We start from the raw sequence: 15,474 nt of genomic DNA, 5'->3' as shown, positions 1-15,474 counted from the left end.
TCTTTTCAAAACAAATGCATCTTAGGGGCAACCACACAGCTGTTTGAGGCCACCAGACCAGCTCTTATGGATTTGCGGCACCTCAGTGCAGTTGTCCAGTCAGCATCTTAGCACAAACCACTCTGCCACCTCATGGAAGTGTACCTTGAAAAACTTTGCTGATAGTGATAACACACCAAGCATGTCATCTTGCACATTACTGTGTTTCCCCTATAGGAAAACTCACTATACAGTATACAGAAAGTAGCTTGCTTCTCCTTCCATATTACCTATCAACTCTTTCTTGACTCCTGTTCATGAAAATCTGCATGTTCCATGAGATATGGAGCTTTAAGTTTTACTTCTGTCTCTGATGCATCTTTAGGATTGTGGCCAACAAGATTGTCATTGTAACTGGCAAAGTGAGTGTTCTCTTTCCAGTATTAGCATAACACACTTCTGAAGGTTCAGCAAAATATCTACATGTGACGTGAAATCAGTCCACAGGTTATTTTTTTCACTAGAGATCTTTATTTAAATACTAAATGACACACAAAGACAGAATTAATACATGTAAACACTATAAACACCTAATAAACACCTTTCTTTATGTGTCAATGACACGATTTTCAATGAAAATGAAATTCAATTTGTTTCTGAATTTTTTTGGAAAAAGTAAAACAGTTTTGCAGAAAATTCAATTTTGTTTTGCTCATCGCTATCTGTCATCTTCACAGCTGTTATCTCATTATGATCTGTCCAAACACCCTTAACACTGTTTAGCTTTAAGTAAGTGGTTCCCAAACTCGGTTCCGGGGACCCCTTCTCACTGCAGGTTTTTGTTCCAATCAACTTCCATTTTTTATTGGACCCGTTACCTATTTAATTGAGTCATTATTTCCCAGTTTCTGTGCTTTGGAGTTAATGTTGTATTGTGTTGTGTTGTTGGAGTCAAAATTTGTAGGTTTTTTAAGTTATCAGTGTTTTCATCCGAATTTTCATTTTGCTTTTCCAGGTGCTCTGGTTATTTAATTGATTATTTATTAATTAGTGGTTCTGACTCTGAAGTAGTTGCAGCTTTCATCATCCCAGATGTCTGCTCTGCTTTTTGTTAATTGTCACTATTAGGGTAAATGAAGGGTGCAAACTACAGAGGAAAAGGGAAAAATAATAAGAAAACAACAAAAGAGAGTTAAGCATTTATAGCTTAAGAAAAAAAAACAGAAATATTTCAAAATGTCTTCTAAATGTAAAAAAAAGACCAATTAAATGAAATTTGCTGTTATTGATTATTATCACTGATTATGAATCTAGTTGAAACAAAAGCCTGCATCCACAGGGGGTCCCCCAGGACTGAGTTTGGGAACCACTGCTCTAAGTCAGCCACTGGACTTAGATACAAAAAAGGCTGATAGGAAATAGAAAATAACCTTCTTAAGGAGGAACATCTCCGTGTGGAATACACTGTAATGCTGCCATGGGAGATGGACTGGTGACACAATATACATTCTTGCACTAGAATACATGGAATGCTTGTGTTTTTCTGAATTGCTACAGAATTTTTGTTTTACAGAATTAGAGGAGCTTTGGATATTTCAGAACACAAATGTCAACCTTCTTTCAAGCAGCACATAGCTTATCCACTATAGATCACTGTTAAGTGTATTGCAAAATTCTTCATCATATTCAATAATTTTTTGCTGTTTATTTGTCAAAAATTAAAATAGCATTAAATATGAAAATTTCTCCCATTCTCATTATGAGAAAGAATATTTTATTCACACTGTTATTTATTAGAATTGATGTTGAAGTTTCTTGTCAATAGACCCTTACTTGCACAAAATAGTTACAATAGCGTAGTACAAAGAACACAAGATGGATACAACAGTTTACAACATCACATGGTATATAGAAGACACACATCAAGCATTCTTATGCATGTGTCAGTAGGAGAGATGATGAGGAGCCTTATGATCTGAGAATAAAATCCATACCTAAATCCAGCCATCCATCCATTATCCAACCCGCTGAATCCGAACACAGGGTCACGGGGGTCTGCTGGAGCCAATCCCAGCCAACACAGGGCACAAGGCAGGAACCAATCCCGGGCAGCATCCCTAAATCTGATGGTGCAAATGCTAATTGTCTTGGATAGAAGGAGTGAGAAAAGTGACAGTTCAGGATGGGACTAGCACAGCCCTGGATGGATAGATGGATGGAATAATTAAACACGTATTATGAAGAATTTTTCAATGTTTCTTAAAAGTTTTGAAGAATCAAAGCTAACAGCTGGTTTGACATGTATTACAGAGCTTATTGTTTGGGAGATTGGTTACATGTTGGAAGAAAAGGAAGGACACTAACTGGGGGTTAAATGCAGTTCTGCTGTAATAAATTATTTAACTGGTGGTTGTGCATGTCCCAGAAAGCATCTTGCGTGAGGCAGGAAAAATCCCTGGATGGGGCGCCAGCTCATCACTACTGCTGCACGACCATGCCCCCATGTTTAATATATGCTTTAATGCATTTCATCATGAACATGATATCAAGTATTACATCTTAGTATTCTAAAATGTTCAGACAGCTGTAATATCATGAATGCAATGTATTCTGTGTGGAGATCAGTGCCTGGGTGCTCCTGTCTATGAAAGAGAAAGTCCATTTAAGAAGCACATAGTGATTCACACACATACAGTAGAACACATAGAATACAAAGCATTTAATATGCTACTTTAGTTATGATGGGATCTGAGACACTAGTAAATTAAACATTGATTTTAAGATGAAGTTTAAAAGATCTACTTTAATGACAAAATAAACTACGAGATTAAAGTGGAAATTTCGAGATTAAAGTTGACATTTCAACCTTTTTTTCTTCATTGTGCCCAGATTTTTTTTTTCTTTTCTCTGTATGCTAATAGGGCGGCACGGTGGCGCAGTGGGTAGCGCTGCTGCCTCGCAGTTGGGAGATCTGGGGACCTGGGTTCGATTCCCGGGTCCTCCCTGCGTGGAGTTTGCATGTTCTCCCCGTGTCTGCATGGGTTTCCTCCGGGCGCTCCGGTTTCCTCCCACATTCCAAAGACATGCAGGTTAGGTGGATTGGCGATTCTAAATTGGCCCTAGTGTGTGCTTGGTGTGTGGGTGTGTTTGTGTGTGTCCTGCGGTGGGTTGGCACCCTGCCCAGGATTGTTTCCTGCCTTGTGCCCTGTGTTGGCTGGGATTGGCTCCAGCAGACCCCCGTGACCCTGTGTTCGGATTCAGCGGGTTGGAAAATGGATGGATGGATGTATGCTAATACAGTTCCATATGACACTCAGACGGTGGGCTATGACTCACCTTTTCATGGTGACTTTGATATCTGACCACTTCTTTTTTATTTCAGGCAATGCGTGACTTTCAGAACTTGAACTTTTGAGTGTCTCCACCACTCTGTATCACTCAATCAACTTCCTTTTTTTGCTAATACCACTGCTTAAGCCAACAAATAGTATGTTTTTCCTTTCCTCCACTTCGCAATCGCTGAAATTATTTTTTTCATGTGCTTTTGCCATTTTTTTTTTAATCAAACACTGAACGGAAGGTAATATTTATATTGATTTGCAAATTAAAATATGCAAAATTATGGGAGGAGTCAGGGTGGAGCGCCAGGCGCATGCCCATTTGTTACTTTTCACACTGACTGGGATTTATGGAGCTGAAATGTGTTTTTGTGCATCTCAAATTTTTTGTGTGTACGCACATTTCTACTTTTGTCCATACAGCATGTTTTAGTGTGACTTCTACACACGGCATTATACATGAGGCCCCTGGAGTTGTGTTTGGCCACATAATCATAAATAAGCAAGGAGTACAGCAGGGGCTTTGTACACTACTCTGTTGCTGAATATGTCGAGCCTTGAGGAGAAAATGATGCTGCCAATCTGCACACATTACTTCAACATATATTATGTGTAAAATTATGTATAAAAGCTTAAAACTTGCCCTGTCTGCTTTTCTCATTTTCTGCCGTGTTGCATTCTGATGTACAACAGAAACATAATAATGGAAAAATGGACACTGACTGAAAAAATGTCAGAAAATGTGTATACATAAATGCTTAACATACATACTAACTGTGCCTATACTTTTTTACATTAATTTATCATTAAAAGTTATTACATTTTCAAAACCCCATGTAATAACTACTTGCCCTATTAAGATTAAAAAATTACTTGCTTCACCTTTACCCCAACAACTGCAACCCCAAATAAGTTAATGAACACTTTCATACAGGGCTGTGATGAAGTTTGTCAAACTTCTTCTTTGCAGATTTACAAGCATGAACACTTCCATATTGATCATAGCTCAATATTTTAATGGAATTTACTTGTGGACTTTGATGAAACCGTTTCAAAATTCTAGTGTTTATTTTTTTTCTTTGAACTGTACTTTTGGAGACATGTTTATGTGTTTCATTTCATTGTCATGTTGTATGGTTCTGTTCCATTTCAGCTTCACCTTGAAGAATCTTCTGAAACAGAATTTAAAGTTCTTTTAGTGACAGCAAATTACCCCAGTCCTGATACAGCAAAAATTTTCCAGAACATAGCTCTTCATCTACCACTACCAGGCTTAATTGTTGTTATTTGGGTTTTGCCACAGAAATGCAATACTAGCATTTTTCCAGACAAAGTGTTCTAAGTGAAAGAAAGAGTTGTTCCGGAACTGTTGATGATCATCCAGATACATTTGATTGTAGTTTGATGGTGCCCCACATTCTGCATTAACCTTTCACCATGGAATGACATTTCTCTTGAACTTATAAGCTTACAATTTCGGTGAGACAGTAAGTGCCTAAGTTAGTCAAATTTATTTACACACAACTGGCCAAAATCAGGCCTGAACTCTAAAAAAAATGTTTAAACAACCAATCCTACTGTAATTGTTTGTTTAACTGGGTTGAGTTCATCAGGTTATTATTAACTTTTCACACGTAATATTTGGTTAATCTGCACAAGCTTTAAGAAAACTGCTCTCTATTCTCTTGGTCTGTCTTCTATATTCTACCACAACCCATAAACGCATCTGATTCTAAATTCATAGTCAAAATATTCTTTATATTTATGAGGGTATCCTCACAGTACTAGACACAAGGCAGTAAACACTTCTGAACATGGCACTTGTCCATTGCAGGCCTCACTTATGCACACACCCAGAATCACATTAGGGCTGAAGCCAGTATGAAGTCGACAGTGACTCTAACCTGCACATCTTTGGGGAGATCTGAGGTAAAAGAGAAAAAAATCCAAAGACTGTGCAAGCACCAAATTAAATATAACTGGGTATGCAATTCAAACCCATGAGGCGCCAGCACTGCTCACCAAACAAGCATAATTTGATACATGAATACGTATTTTCCATAAGAATAAAAAATCTCACATATATATTGTTGATCAGTATAAAAATGGGTGACTAAAAACGATGCCATTCTGAGTAAGTAAAAGAGACCTACCTTCTTCCACATCTTTTGGTGACTGCCCTGCATCGTTGACTGTCTCTCTGTTGTTATCTAAAATAAGTTAAAATGTACAGACATATTTGCATTATTCCTTTTTTAAGTGTATTTGATTTACTTAAATCCTAATTATGGAAAGTATAATGCCATTCTAATAAAATTTGGTAGCATCAAATGTTTCAGGTGTGAAGTAAATAAATAGCAACAAACTAAAAGTAGCACATGCCTTGATACTTTAATTATTTTATTATTATTAAAAATAATAAATACATTCATCCTGCATTACTTACTGTATATACTGTATACACAAGAGATGTCAGAGGTGAACTAGGCAAACATAAGGGTTTCTCAAGGATCGGTGCTAGGTCCTTCCTCTTCTACCTGTACACTTCCTCACTAAGCCCTATCATTCAGTCCCATGGTTTCTCTGACAGAGTTATGCGGATGATAGAGAGCTATACCTGTAGTTTCCTCCAGTGGACTACACAATATTGGGTAGAATCTCTGCATGTCTCACATATAGTGCAACCTAGATTAAGAAACACCATCTCAAGCTCAGCTTGGCAAAAATGGACCTCCTTGTTATCCCAGCTTGCCCCATCTATTCAGCACCCCATCTCTGTTCACTTGGTTTATTATTACTGACACACACCAAGTTCATATGCAACCTTGGGGCAGAGATTGATGACCAGCTGTGCTTCAGGGACCATATTTCTGTAGTCCCTTGGTCTTGTAGCATTCATTCTATACCATATCCAAAAGATCAGACCATATCTAACAGAGGATCCAGCACAACCCCTGGTCCAGGCTTTGGTCTTGTCACGTCTGGACTACTGCAATTCTCTACTGGCAGGAGCACCAGCATGTGTCAATCAGCCACTGCAGATTATTCAAAATGTACCAGCATATCTTGTGTGCATCCAGCCGAGGCGGGGTACATATTGCTGCTCTCTTCAGATCACTACATTGACCACCTGTATTGGCAAGTATAAAATTCAAGTTATTTTAATTGCCTACAGAGTAGTCAATGGATCAACACCTGATATATATGGAAGTGCTTATGTGGTCCCATGCTTCTTCTTGATTACTCAGGTCCGCTGATGAATGGCATCTGGTGATGCAACCTCAGCATGGCAATAAATCTCAGTCCAGACACTTTACACGTGTAAAGGAATTTCAGGAATTTTAACTCCCTTAATATGTTTAAAAAGGGTCTAAAAACTCTCTTGTTCAGTGAATTTTTGTGTAATAGATTGCTGTTAGGTTTTATTACCTAGGAATTGTAACACACCTGTATTTTTGTTCTGAGCTTTTCTCTTGTAATGGTCAATTTTATGACCTTGTCCTGTAACACTTGTTCCCAAATAGTCTCCCAGACTGGTGTTACTCGATTTATGTTGACCTCTTTTATAAGTTAGTTTGGACAAAAGTGTCTGCCAGGGATACAATTGTAAACTTAAATGTACATGATGATCAGTGTATCAAGGTAAGGTTTCATTTCCCTCCTAGTAACACAATTCAGCATCAACACCTTCAAACTTTAAACAGATGTAACTTGGTACTACAGTAGATTTGAATATGTATGAAGAATAATTAAAACATCTACAGTGAATACCAGCTATTAGTCAAAGCTTATCTGAATGTTAACTTTATTACAATGCAATTCTACTGTGCAACTAGCAGATGAAAATGTATTACATAGGAAGCATTTCGATACTGAAGTAATTTCTGGACATCTGCACAAACAGGTGAACCCCACACAGACAAACTGCCATCTACAGACTTGAATGACAAAAGGTTACGAAGTGGCACTGTGATCTTCTGTGCCTTTTTGCAATGAATAACTAAGAAAACATCTGCAGATGTCCAGGAACATAAAAGTAACATAAATTCATTTTCTCAAACAACATTTTTCCTTTATATATATATATTGTAATGGGCGGCCGGGTCCCATGCCCGGCCGGGACTCCCCTGTTGTATATGGTCCGGGGGAGCAGCCATGGGCTCCTCACTACCTCCTCTGGGACGCTTGGTGGCAGCCTCCCTGGCTGACGATGGTGCCTCAGTTTCCCGCAGGGTTTCATGGGAGATAGAGTTCTCCACAACCCTGTGGGGATCTGGAATGGCCGCCAGGGGGTGCTGCATGGATCCCGGAGCCCACCTGGACATCTCTGCAGCCCCGCCCGGAAGTGCAATTAGCCACAGGTGATCAAGCACCTGGAGCACTTCCGGGTGGGCTATAAAAAGGACCAGCATCCACCACTCAGGAGCCAGAATCGGAGGAAGAGGACAAGGTTGCCTGGGAGGAGTGGTGGTGCAAGGTGGAGAGTTGTTGGTGTTGTATTTAAATGCTTTTGGGACTGTGTATTGCATGTGGGGTTCACGGGGAAGACATGCCCCACAGGTGAAGAAAAATAAAAAGTGCGTTTGTTGTTACATGTGCCTCTGCATCAGTCTGTGCCAGGTTGGGTGCTATATAGTGCCCTATTCCAATATATATATAAATGGGAACCCCTCTTAATTCTTTGGATTTTTGTTTATCATTGGCTGAGCTTTGAAAGTAGCAATAAAAAAGAATTTGTGTTCCTTATATATACAGTATGTGTGTATATATATATATATATATATATATATAGATATACTGTATATATATATATATATAGAATATATATAGATATACTGTATATATATATATATATATATATATATATATATATATATATATATATATATATATAGCATATATACATACTATATATACAGTATATATATAGATATACTGTATATATAAATATATTCTGTATATATATATATACTGTATATATATATATATATATATATATATATATATATATATATATATATATATATACTGTATATATAAGGAACACAAATTGTTTTTTATTTGTTTTCTTTTTGAATAAAAGGAAAATCATTTATATTCAGAACATTCAATCCTTACCATTTTGAAGTAATTGGTGGTCATAAACTTCTGCATTGTCTGACTGTATAATATTTAGTGCACCTGTAACATCACAAAATATTTGATTCAAATATTAATTTTTACCACTCCAAATCTTAATCAAGACAACAGAACTTGTGATTTTCAAAACCCGCTTAATCCATCTCAGGGTTGAAATTAATTGGATTAAATTCAGTTTCAGATTTGTTAGCACAACAGTAAAATATAAATACTTTCTATCAAAGTGTAAATTCCTTTATTTTTCTAGAGGTTTTCCTAGATCCTTATACTTTAAATATGTAATTTTAAAAGACTGAAGTAAAATAATGTTTGTTGTCCTGTTCTTTTTTGAAGTTTTTTGTGGAGTGAAATTTATGACAAGTTTTTCATGAAAGATGTGACCATGATAACATACCATACCTACACTTTAAGCAATAATTCAAAATTATGGAATAGAAATCTTTGAAACATCTTATTGCAGCAAAGGTATGGCATGAATGAATATACAAAAGTGTGCCGACTGTCACCCAATCTCATCATCTCATCTTTTCAAACCACTTTTTCTGGTGAAGGTTGGGGCGGCAGGTGAATCCAGACTTCTCTGTTATAAAACCAATTTATTTCCCCAGGATGTACTTCTGCTACTATTTCATCAAAGTTAGAGGGGTTCTAAATTTACTTGAATATTTACATAATATTCTTTTAGTCATACTACATATTATCAGAACATAGTCATTGGTCTTTCCACTAAAGAAAAATTTGGTGCATTGCAGTATTTACTTAAACTTTAAAAGGTCTTTAAATTTCATCAACTTTTGCATATACTACCCTTTATTTAAAAAGTAAATTTGTGCATATGCTTAATTAACTACAAGAGAATAACAAGAATATTACTATGAATTAAGGGGATATACAGTATGATAAATTCAAAAATTTATTTTTATAAATTTTAGTTTGTGTAGGTACAGTGAGAATTTCTCAGATTATTATTATTATTGCATACAGTACAGACAGTAACCACAATTTATACATCAACATGATATTTTTGAAAGAGTTGGAGCCCTCAAAATTATGACGATGTGCTTCTATAGCCATGATAAAACTGATCTGCCCTAAAATAGCTTCCCAGAATCATTTGCGATGATAGTACAGATAACACTTTTGCTACTCTGGAAAGTTTAGAGTGCATCTTGCGAATGGTAAGAGACTACAAAAATGTGTTGTTTCACTAAAGCAAATAAAATATAGGATAAAGAGCCAGGAACAAACCTTGACAGCAGATCAGTTCCTTTCTAGAGCACATTGTTTACTCATATACAGTACATATACAAACTATTTATAGACTGTATATACAGTATATATGCTAATAATTTTTTGTATTGCATTTTTGTTAACCTTTCTTGGGAGATGTGCAAGAACAAATTTCATTATACTAACCACTTCTCCATGTTGACTCTGCTACAATCCCTTGGGTATAAATTGCTGATTTATTTTGTTTAATAATTTTCCTCTCACACATTTGTCTGGTTTGCATCGTTGCAGGGTGGACGAGAGTTAGTACGATCACGTGATGGGACAAATGCATGAAAGATGAGCATGGAAAAGGTTCTATATAAATAAAATGTATTATTATTATTATTATTAAGATGCAGCATGGGCCACTCATGTCTCTGCCTCGCTCTCCCACACTTGCTCTTTAAAGCTTTTAGCTCAACAGTGCTGCACAGAGAAGGAGCGCGTGGTGGGATTTGTCCTGTTAGTCCCGATGGCCAGTCCATTCCTGCAGTTAATTTAGGAAATGAATCCAAGTTTTTTCCAAGTAGGGGCCCCTAGGCTGCAGCCTAGGTTAGCCTATTCATTGATATAGGAGTTGTTGTGATGTGATATTTTGCATATAAATTGATAAATATTTTGTATGTCTTTATTTGTAACTTATGCAAAACTAAGTCAGGAAAGTGAATTTTACAACAGAGTTGGGGGAAGTGCCTGAAACAAGTTTGGTAAGTGTTTCTCTGAAGTCTCTCAACCCCCACACATATGGTTAACATATGGTTCAGGTGTGAAGATGTTCTATCCCCCCATTGGTCTGAAGTATGGCTGTTTGGAACTGGCTTGTATCAGAGGCCTTTAAGTACCATGACGTCCTATTGGCTGTAGGGGTTGGACAGAAAACCTACAAATTTGCTCACTCCCTCACTCTGTCTCTTACCAAACTGATGCATGAACTGAAAAGGACGACACAATGAAGAGCACAGCTCGACAGCCATATTGAGACAGGCATGTGGCCTGTTCTGAAGAAAGCTGACTACAAATGATGCCTTAACTAGAGACATTTTTAAGTAACTAACAAGTCTGTGTGCTACCTGAAACTACACATCACCATTTTATCAGGTTGTATTGTTGCCAATATTCAAATGTACTTTGCATATTGTTATTATTTATGAATATTATCAATAATACATTGTTTAAATGGTAACTTAACTCCTGCTTGTCTTTTACTACACCTAATTGCCTGAAGTTATAAATGTAGAAGGGAAGGTGGGGAGAAGTTATATACTAAGTTAATAACTTATAAACAGTGGTAAGTCTATGAGATTTGAGGCATTCTGACAAAGGCTACATATTAATAATACAAAAGGGGACAGTAGAGTAATATATTTCTCCACCAAGACAAAACAGGAGTCTATAACCTAATCTATTGTAAACGACAGTAAGTTATTAAAGTAATTTCATAAAATATAAAATTGGTCTTTTAGATAGATAGATAGATAGATAGGCCAAATACAATGATTTGGAATGAGACTAATAGTCCACACTTTTACATTGTCTTTGGTGAGGAGACATGAGACTGTAGTTAAGATGGATAAGTTGAAACTTAACATCTTTCTAATCTCATAACTTAAGTAAAACACCTACACAAGTAACTTTCAGTTTCCTCCCATGCATCCAGTTATGGCCTGTAGGGAGCCAGAGGTTATCTATTAGCTTGTACTGTAGGAACTAATCCTGAATGGGCACCAGTATATCACAGGGCCCACTAACACACACACCAGATCACACATGCAAAGTTCAATGTAGAGTTTGCAATTAACCTAAGGTACATGTCTTAATAATATGTGGTTGCCATTTTTCCTTTAAACTGATTTAATAATAATTTCAATATAAAATTTGTATCTAATTTAATACAATCACATGTACTATAACAATAAAATGATCTTACTTTTGAATGTGTGTATTGTTGATCACTGTACAAAAGGGTGTCAGAATGTCAAACATATAACAAACTTACCTTCTTCCTCATCTTCCAAAGACTGCACTTCTCTGTTATTGTCTAAAACAATTTTAAATGTATAGTTATTTTTGCATTGTTCCTGTCTTGAATATAATTTAATGTAATGGAGTACAGCATATATTTCTCCTTTTGTTTTCATACTGCAAAACCAAACTGAATGAAGCTTAATGCCATGCTCACAAAATGTGGCTACTATCAAGTGACTTTTTATGAGTGAAGCAGATAAATAACACCTAACTTCCAGTGAATACAGATAATAACACCTTAGAACATGCCCTGGCATTTTTTCATTATTATTATTAGCTTCAGTACCTGCATTCATGTTTGTTTGATCTAATTGATTATTATACACTGTAAATTGTTTACTATCAATTTTAGATATCCCCTAGATATTTCATACTTTTAACCATGAATTTCAAATGTATTTTTTTAAAAAGCTACATTTTATTCAGCCTGTAATGAAAGAATACTCAGTATGTTGGTGGTTTGTTATCAACACCTTCAGGGTCTTAATGGATATAAGCTGATGCAGAAGATCAGAATATGTTTGAAGAATAAATAAAACATCTAGAGTAAATAGCAATGATTAGTCACAGCTTACTTACATCTAAATTTTATTAGAAGTGTAATTCTGCTGTGAAACAATCTACTAGGTAAAGATCCACCAATCCATTGTTTTAACCCTTTTACCTACGGCAGCATCACGGGGCAGCAGGAGTCTGTCCCAACAGGCTTAACATCTGAACAGGGCACCAGTCAAATATGTTGAAACCACAGACCATTTGCTGAATCCACTTTTCCAATATATATAATGAACACCAACCTAGCTTTATTCTTACAAATATCTCTTTAGAAACAGCCACCAGAAGAAACATTTTCATAATCCAAACCTTAAACGCTTACCATTCTGAGTTGCTTGGATGTCACAAAGTTCTGTGTAGACTGGTTCTACAATATTCGTTGAATCTGTAACATCACAGATTTGAATTTTATTTTTTTTCAGGTAGCATATTGTTCATACAGTATGTACACAAGTAATGAATTTCATTGCACTCTTAACATGGAACAATACAGGCCCTATGAACCTATTGTAAGTGCCAGGCAGGATTATCTGGCATCCCATCCGGGATGGGTATGAGACCCTTACCCAGACAGGAGAGCAAAACAAAGTAGCAGTGGGGGAAGGCTCCTATTTTGGAATATTTTTATCCCTCATCCACTAGATGGCAGCATCCCGGGACCTCAGTAACCATATGGATATCTGCAGGGCATGATGGGAATTTGCTTATTACTATTCTTGTGCAACCTTGGAAGAAACCTTTGTGAGGTATTTTGATAATACAATTTTTTAAATGTTTTAAATCTGTGCCTTCATTTGTGTTGATTGTGTCCAGGGTTTGGGACTCGGTGGTGCCTCTATCACACTTTCTGTTTGAAAAATTAGGAAGAGATCCAATTATTGAACTTTGATGATTCAAGAAATTTACTCTGAAGCTATCTTAACATTGCATAATATTCTCAAAACAGCTTGAATGACTCATGAATGACTATTATAATGTGCCAGACAGTCTATACTGTAAGGGGTGATGCAAAACTTTAGAATACAAGTGTGTGAAACATCTAGTGTCAGCAAATGGCATGAGGTAAATGGACATGCAACAGTATTGTTCATAGGAAGTACTTTTGTAAAAAAAAGAAGTGGGGGGGGGGGGGGGTTACAAAATTTACTTGAACATTTTTTTTGTAATTTTTTGAATTTGAACATAAAACTATTTAGTTCAGGAACTTTTTAATTTTGTCACATTTTAGTATTATACAAGTTTAAATATTGGTCATTACAGCAAGTGCATTGTTTGAATAGAGCAAGCAGAAGGTTAGGATAAGGAGACGCTAGAAAACTTAAAAGCAGATCAATCTATCTCAAGAGCCCACTGTTGACTCCTCTGCCATTCTGAGATATCTCAACTGAAGTAAAATGCAATGAAGGGAATTCATTTCATTATACCTGATTGAAGCAAGAATTTCTTCTGATTGAAAGATATTGACATTGTCAATTGCAAGTCATTGTTCTTATCATTAAGTGCACATAATAACGACAATTTATTTGTCAAAAGTACACTTTTCATAGAGATGGAGATATGAAAATTAAAATAGTTAAATGTAAACTTGTAGTTGTAATGATGAAACAAAAAGTTAGGGTACTGTTTTATTTAAATGGGATTGAACTGTCATAAAATTCCAGATTCCTGGAAAAGGAAATGAAAGACATTTCCCTTCTCTTACTAGGGAAAGAACTCAGTTCAGCTTTTGAGCAATAAAGATAAATAATTAAACTTAGCATTAAAATCAAATCTTCATATGATCATAATGAGATTTATATACATATAGATTATTCCATCTACAGTAATATATACTGTACCTTTATCATCTGATTGTGTGCTATTCACAATAGCATAGTCAGACTCTTCAGTATTTTTTCCATCTGTAATTGGACATAAATTCACATACTATAAAAATGTGTACCAAGGTAATTCACCTCTATTTGTTCATTACACATCTTAGGGAGATGGAGCCTATCCCAGCAGCAGAATTCAAACCAGTACTCTTGGACCTGAGAGGCATCAGTGCAAACTATGCTACTGCAATTGACATTACAAATGAATGATTCTGGAGATAACAGTAAAACATACAGGATTCTTTCTTTATTGTTATTGTTATAACCATAGCACAGTCAAGTCAGGACACTTTTTACATAACACTAATGTACAAGTGAGTGAAAAACTTGTATGCAAAGACCACAGTAGTAGAGAAATACTGAGCATCCAGAAAGTATTCACAGCGCATCACTTTTTCCACATTTTGTTATGTTGCAGCCTTATTCCAAAACGGATTAAATTCATTTTTTTTCCTCAGAATTCTGCACACAACACCCCATAATGATAACATGAAAAAAGTTTACTTGAGGTTTTCGCAAATTTATTAAAAATAAAAAAACTGAGAAATCACATTTACATAAGTATTCACAGACTTTGCTCAATACTTTGTCGTACCTTTGGCAGCAATTACAGCCTCAAGTCTTGTTGAATATGATGCCACAAGCTTGGCACACCTATCCTTGGCCAGTTTCGCCCATTCCTCTTTGCAGCACCTCTCAAGCTCCATTAGGTTGGATGGGAAGCGTCGGTGCACAGCTATTTTAAGATCTCTCCAGAGATGTTCAATTGGATTCAAATCTGGGCTCTGGCTGGGCCACTCAAGGACATTCACAGAGTTGTCCTGAAGCCATTCCTTTGATATCTTGGCTGTGTGCTTAGGGTCGTTGTCCTGCTGAAAGATGAACCGTCGCCCCAGTCTGAGGTCAAGAGCGCTCTGGAACAGGTTTTCATCCATGATGTCTCTGTACATTGCTGCAGTCATCTTTCCCTTTATCCTGACTAGTCTCCCAGTTCCTGCTGCTGAAAAACATCCCCACAGCATGATGCTGCCACCACCATGCTTCACTGTAGGGATGGTGCCAGGTTTCCTCCAAACGTGACTCCTGGCATTCACACCAAAGAGTTCAATCTTTGTCTCATCAGACCAGAGAATTTTCTTTCTCATGGTCTGAGAGTCCTTCAGGTGCCTTTTGGCAAACTCCAGGTGGGCTGCCATGTGCCTTTTACTAAGGTGTGGCTTCCGTCTGGCCACTCCACCATACAGGCCTGATTGGTGGATTGCTGCAGAGATGGTTGTCCTTCTGGAAGGTTC

At 36.6% G+C, this 15,474-nt stretch overlaps 1 protein-coding gene across 2 annotated transcripts in view; it reads right to left on the bottom strand.

Moving 5' to 3' along the window:
• Positions 1-3,264: 3,264 nt before the first annotated feature.
• The window catches only part of LOC114650647 (uncharacterized), an 81,961-nt gene continuing 69,751 nt past the window's right edge, over positions 3,265-15,474 (bottom strand). For both annotated transcript variants that reach the window (XM_028800421.2, XM_051933781.1), the window contains 6 exons: positions 14,147-14,209; positions 12,631-12,693; positions 11,725-11,766; positions 8,436-8,498; positions 5,471-5,527; positions 3,265-4,489 (listed from right to left, as the gene is read on the bottom strand). In XM_028800421.2, coding sequence (XP_028656254.2) covers positions 4,473-4,489; positions 5,471-5,527; positions 8,436-8,498; positions 11,725-11,766; positions 12,631-12,693; positions 14,147-14,209 — 305 coding nt within the window. In that variant the 3' untranslated portion in view covers positions 3,265-4,472. The remainder of the gene's footprint in view (positions 4,490-5,470; positions 5,528-8,435; positions 8,499-11,724; positions 11,767-12,630; positions 12,694-14,146; positions 14,210-15,474) is intronic.

This window comes from Erpetoichthys calabaricus, chromosome 1 (assembly GCF_900747795.2).
Source record: "Erpetoichthys calabaricus chromosome 1, fErpCal1.3, whole genome shotgun sequence".
Taxonomy (NCBI): domain Eukaryota; kingdom Metazoa; phylum Chordata; class Cladistia; order Polypteriformes; family Polypteridae; genus Erpetoichthys; species Erpetoichthys calabaricus.
The sequence above is the reverse complement of the archived record's forward strand: the minus strand, read 5'-3'. Positions and strand labels throughout refer to the sequence as shown.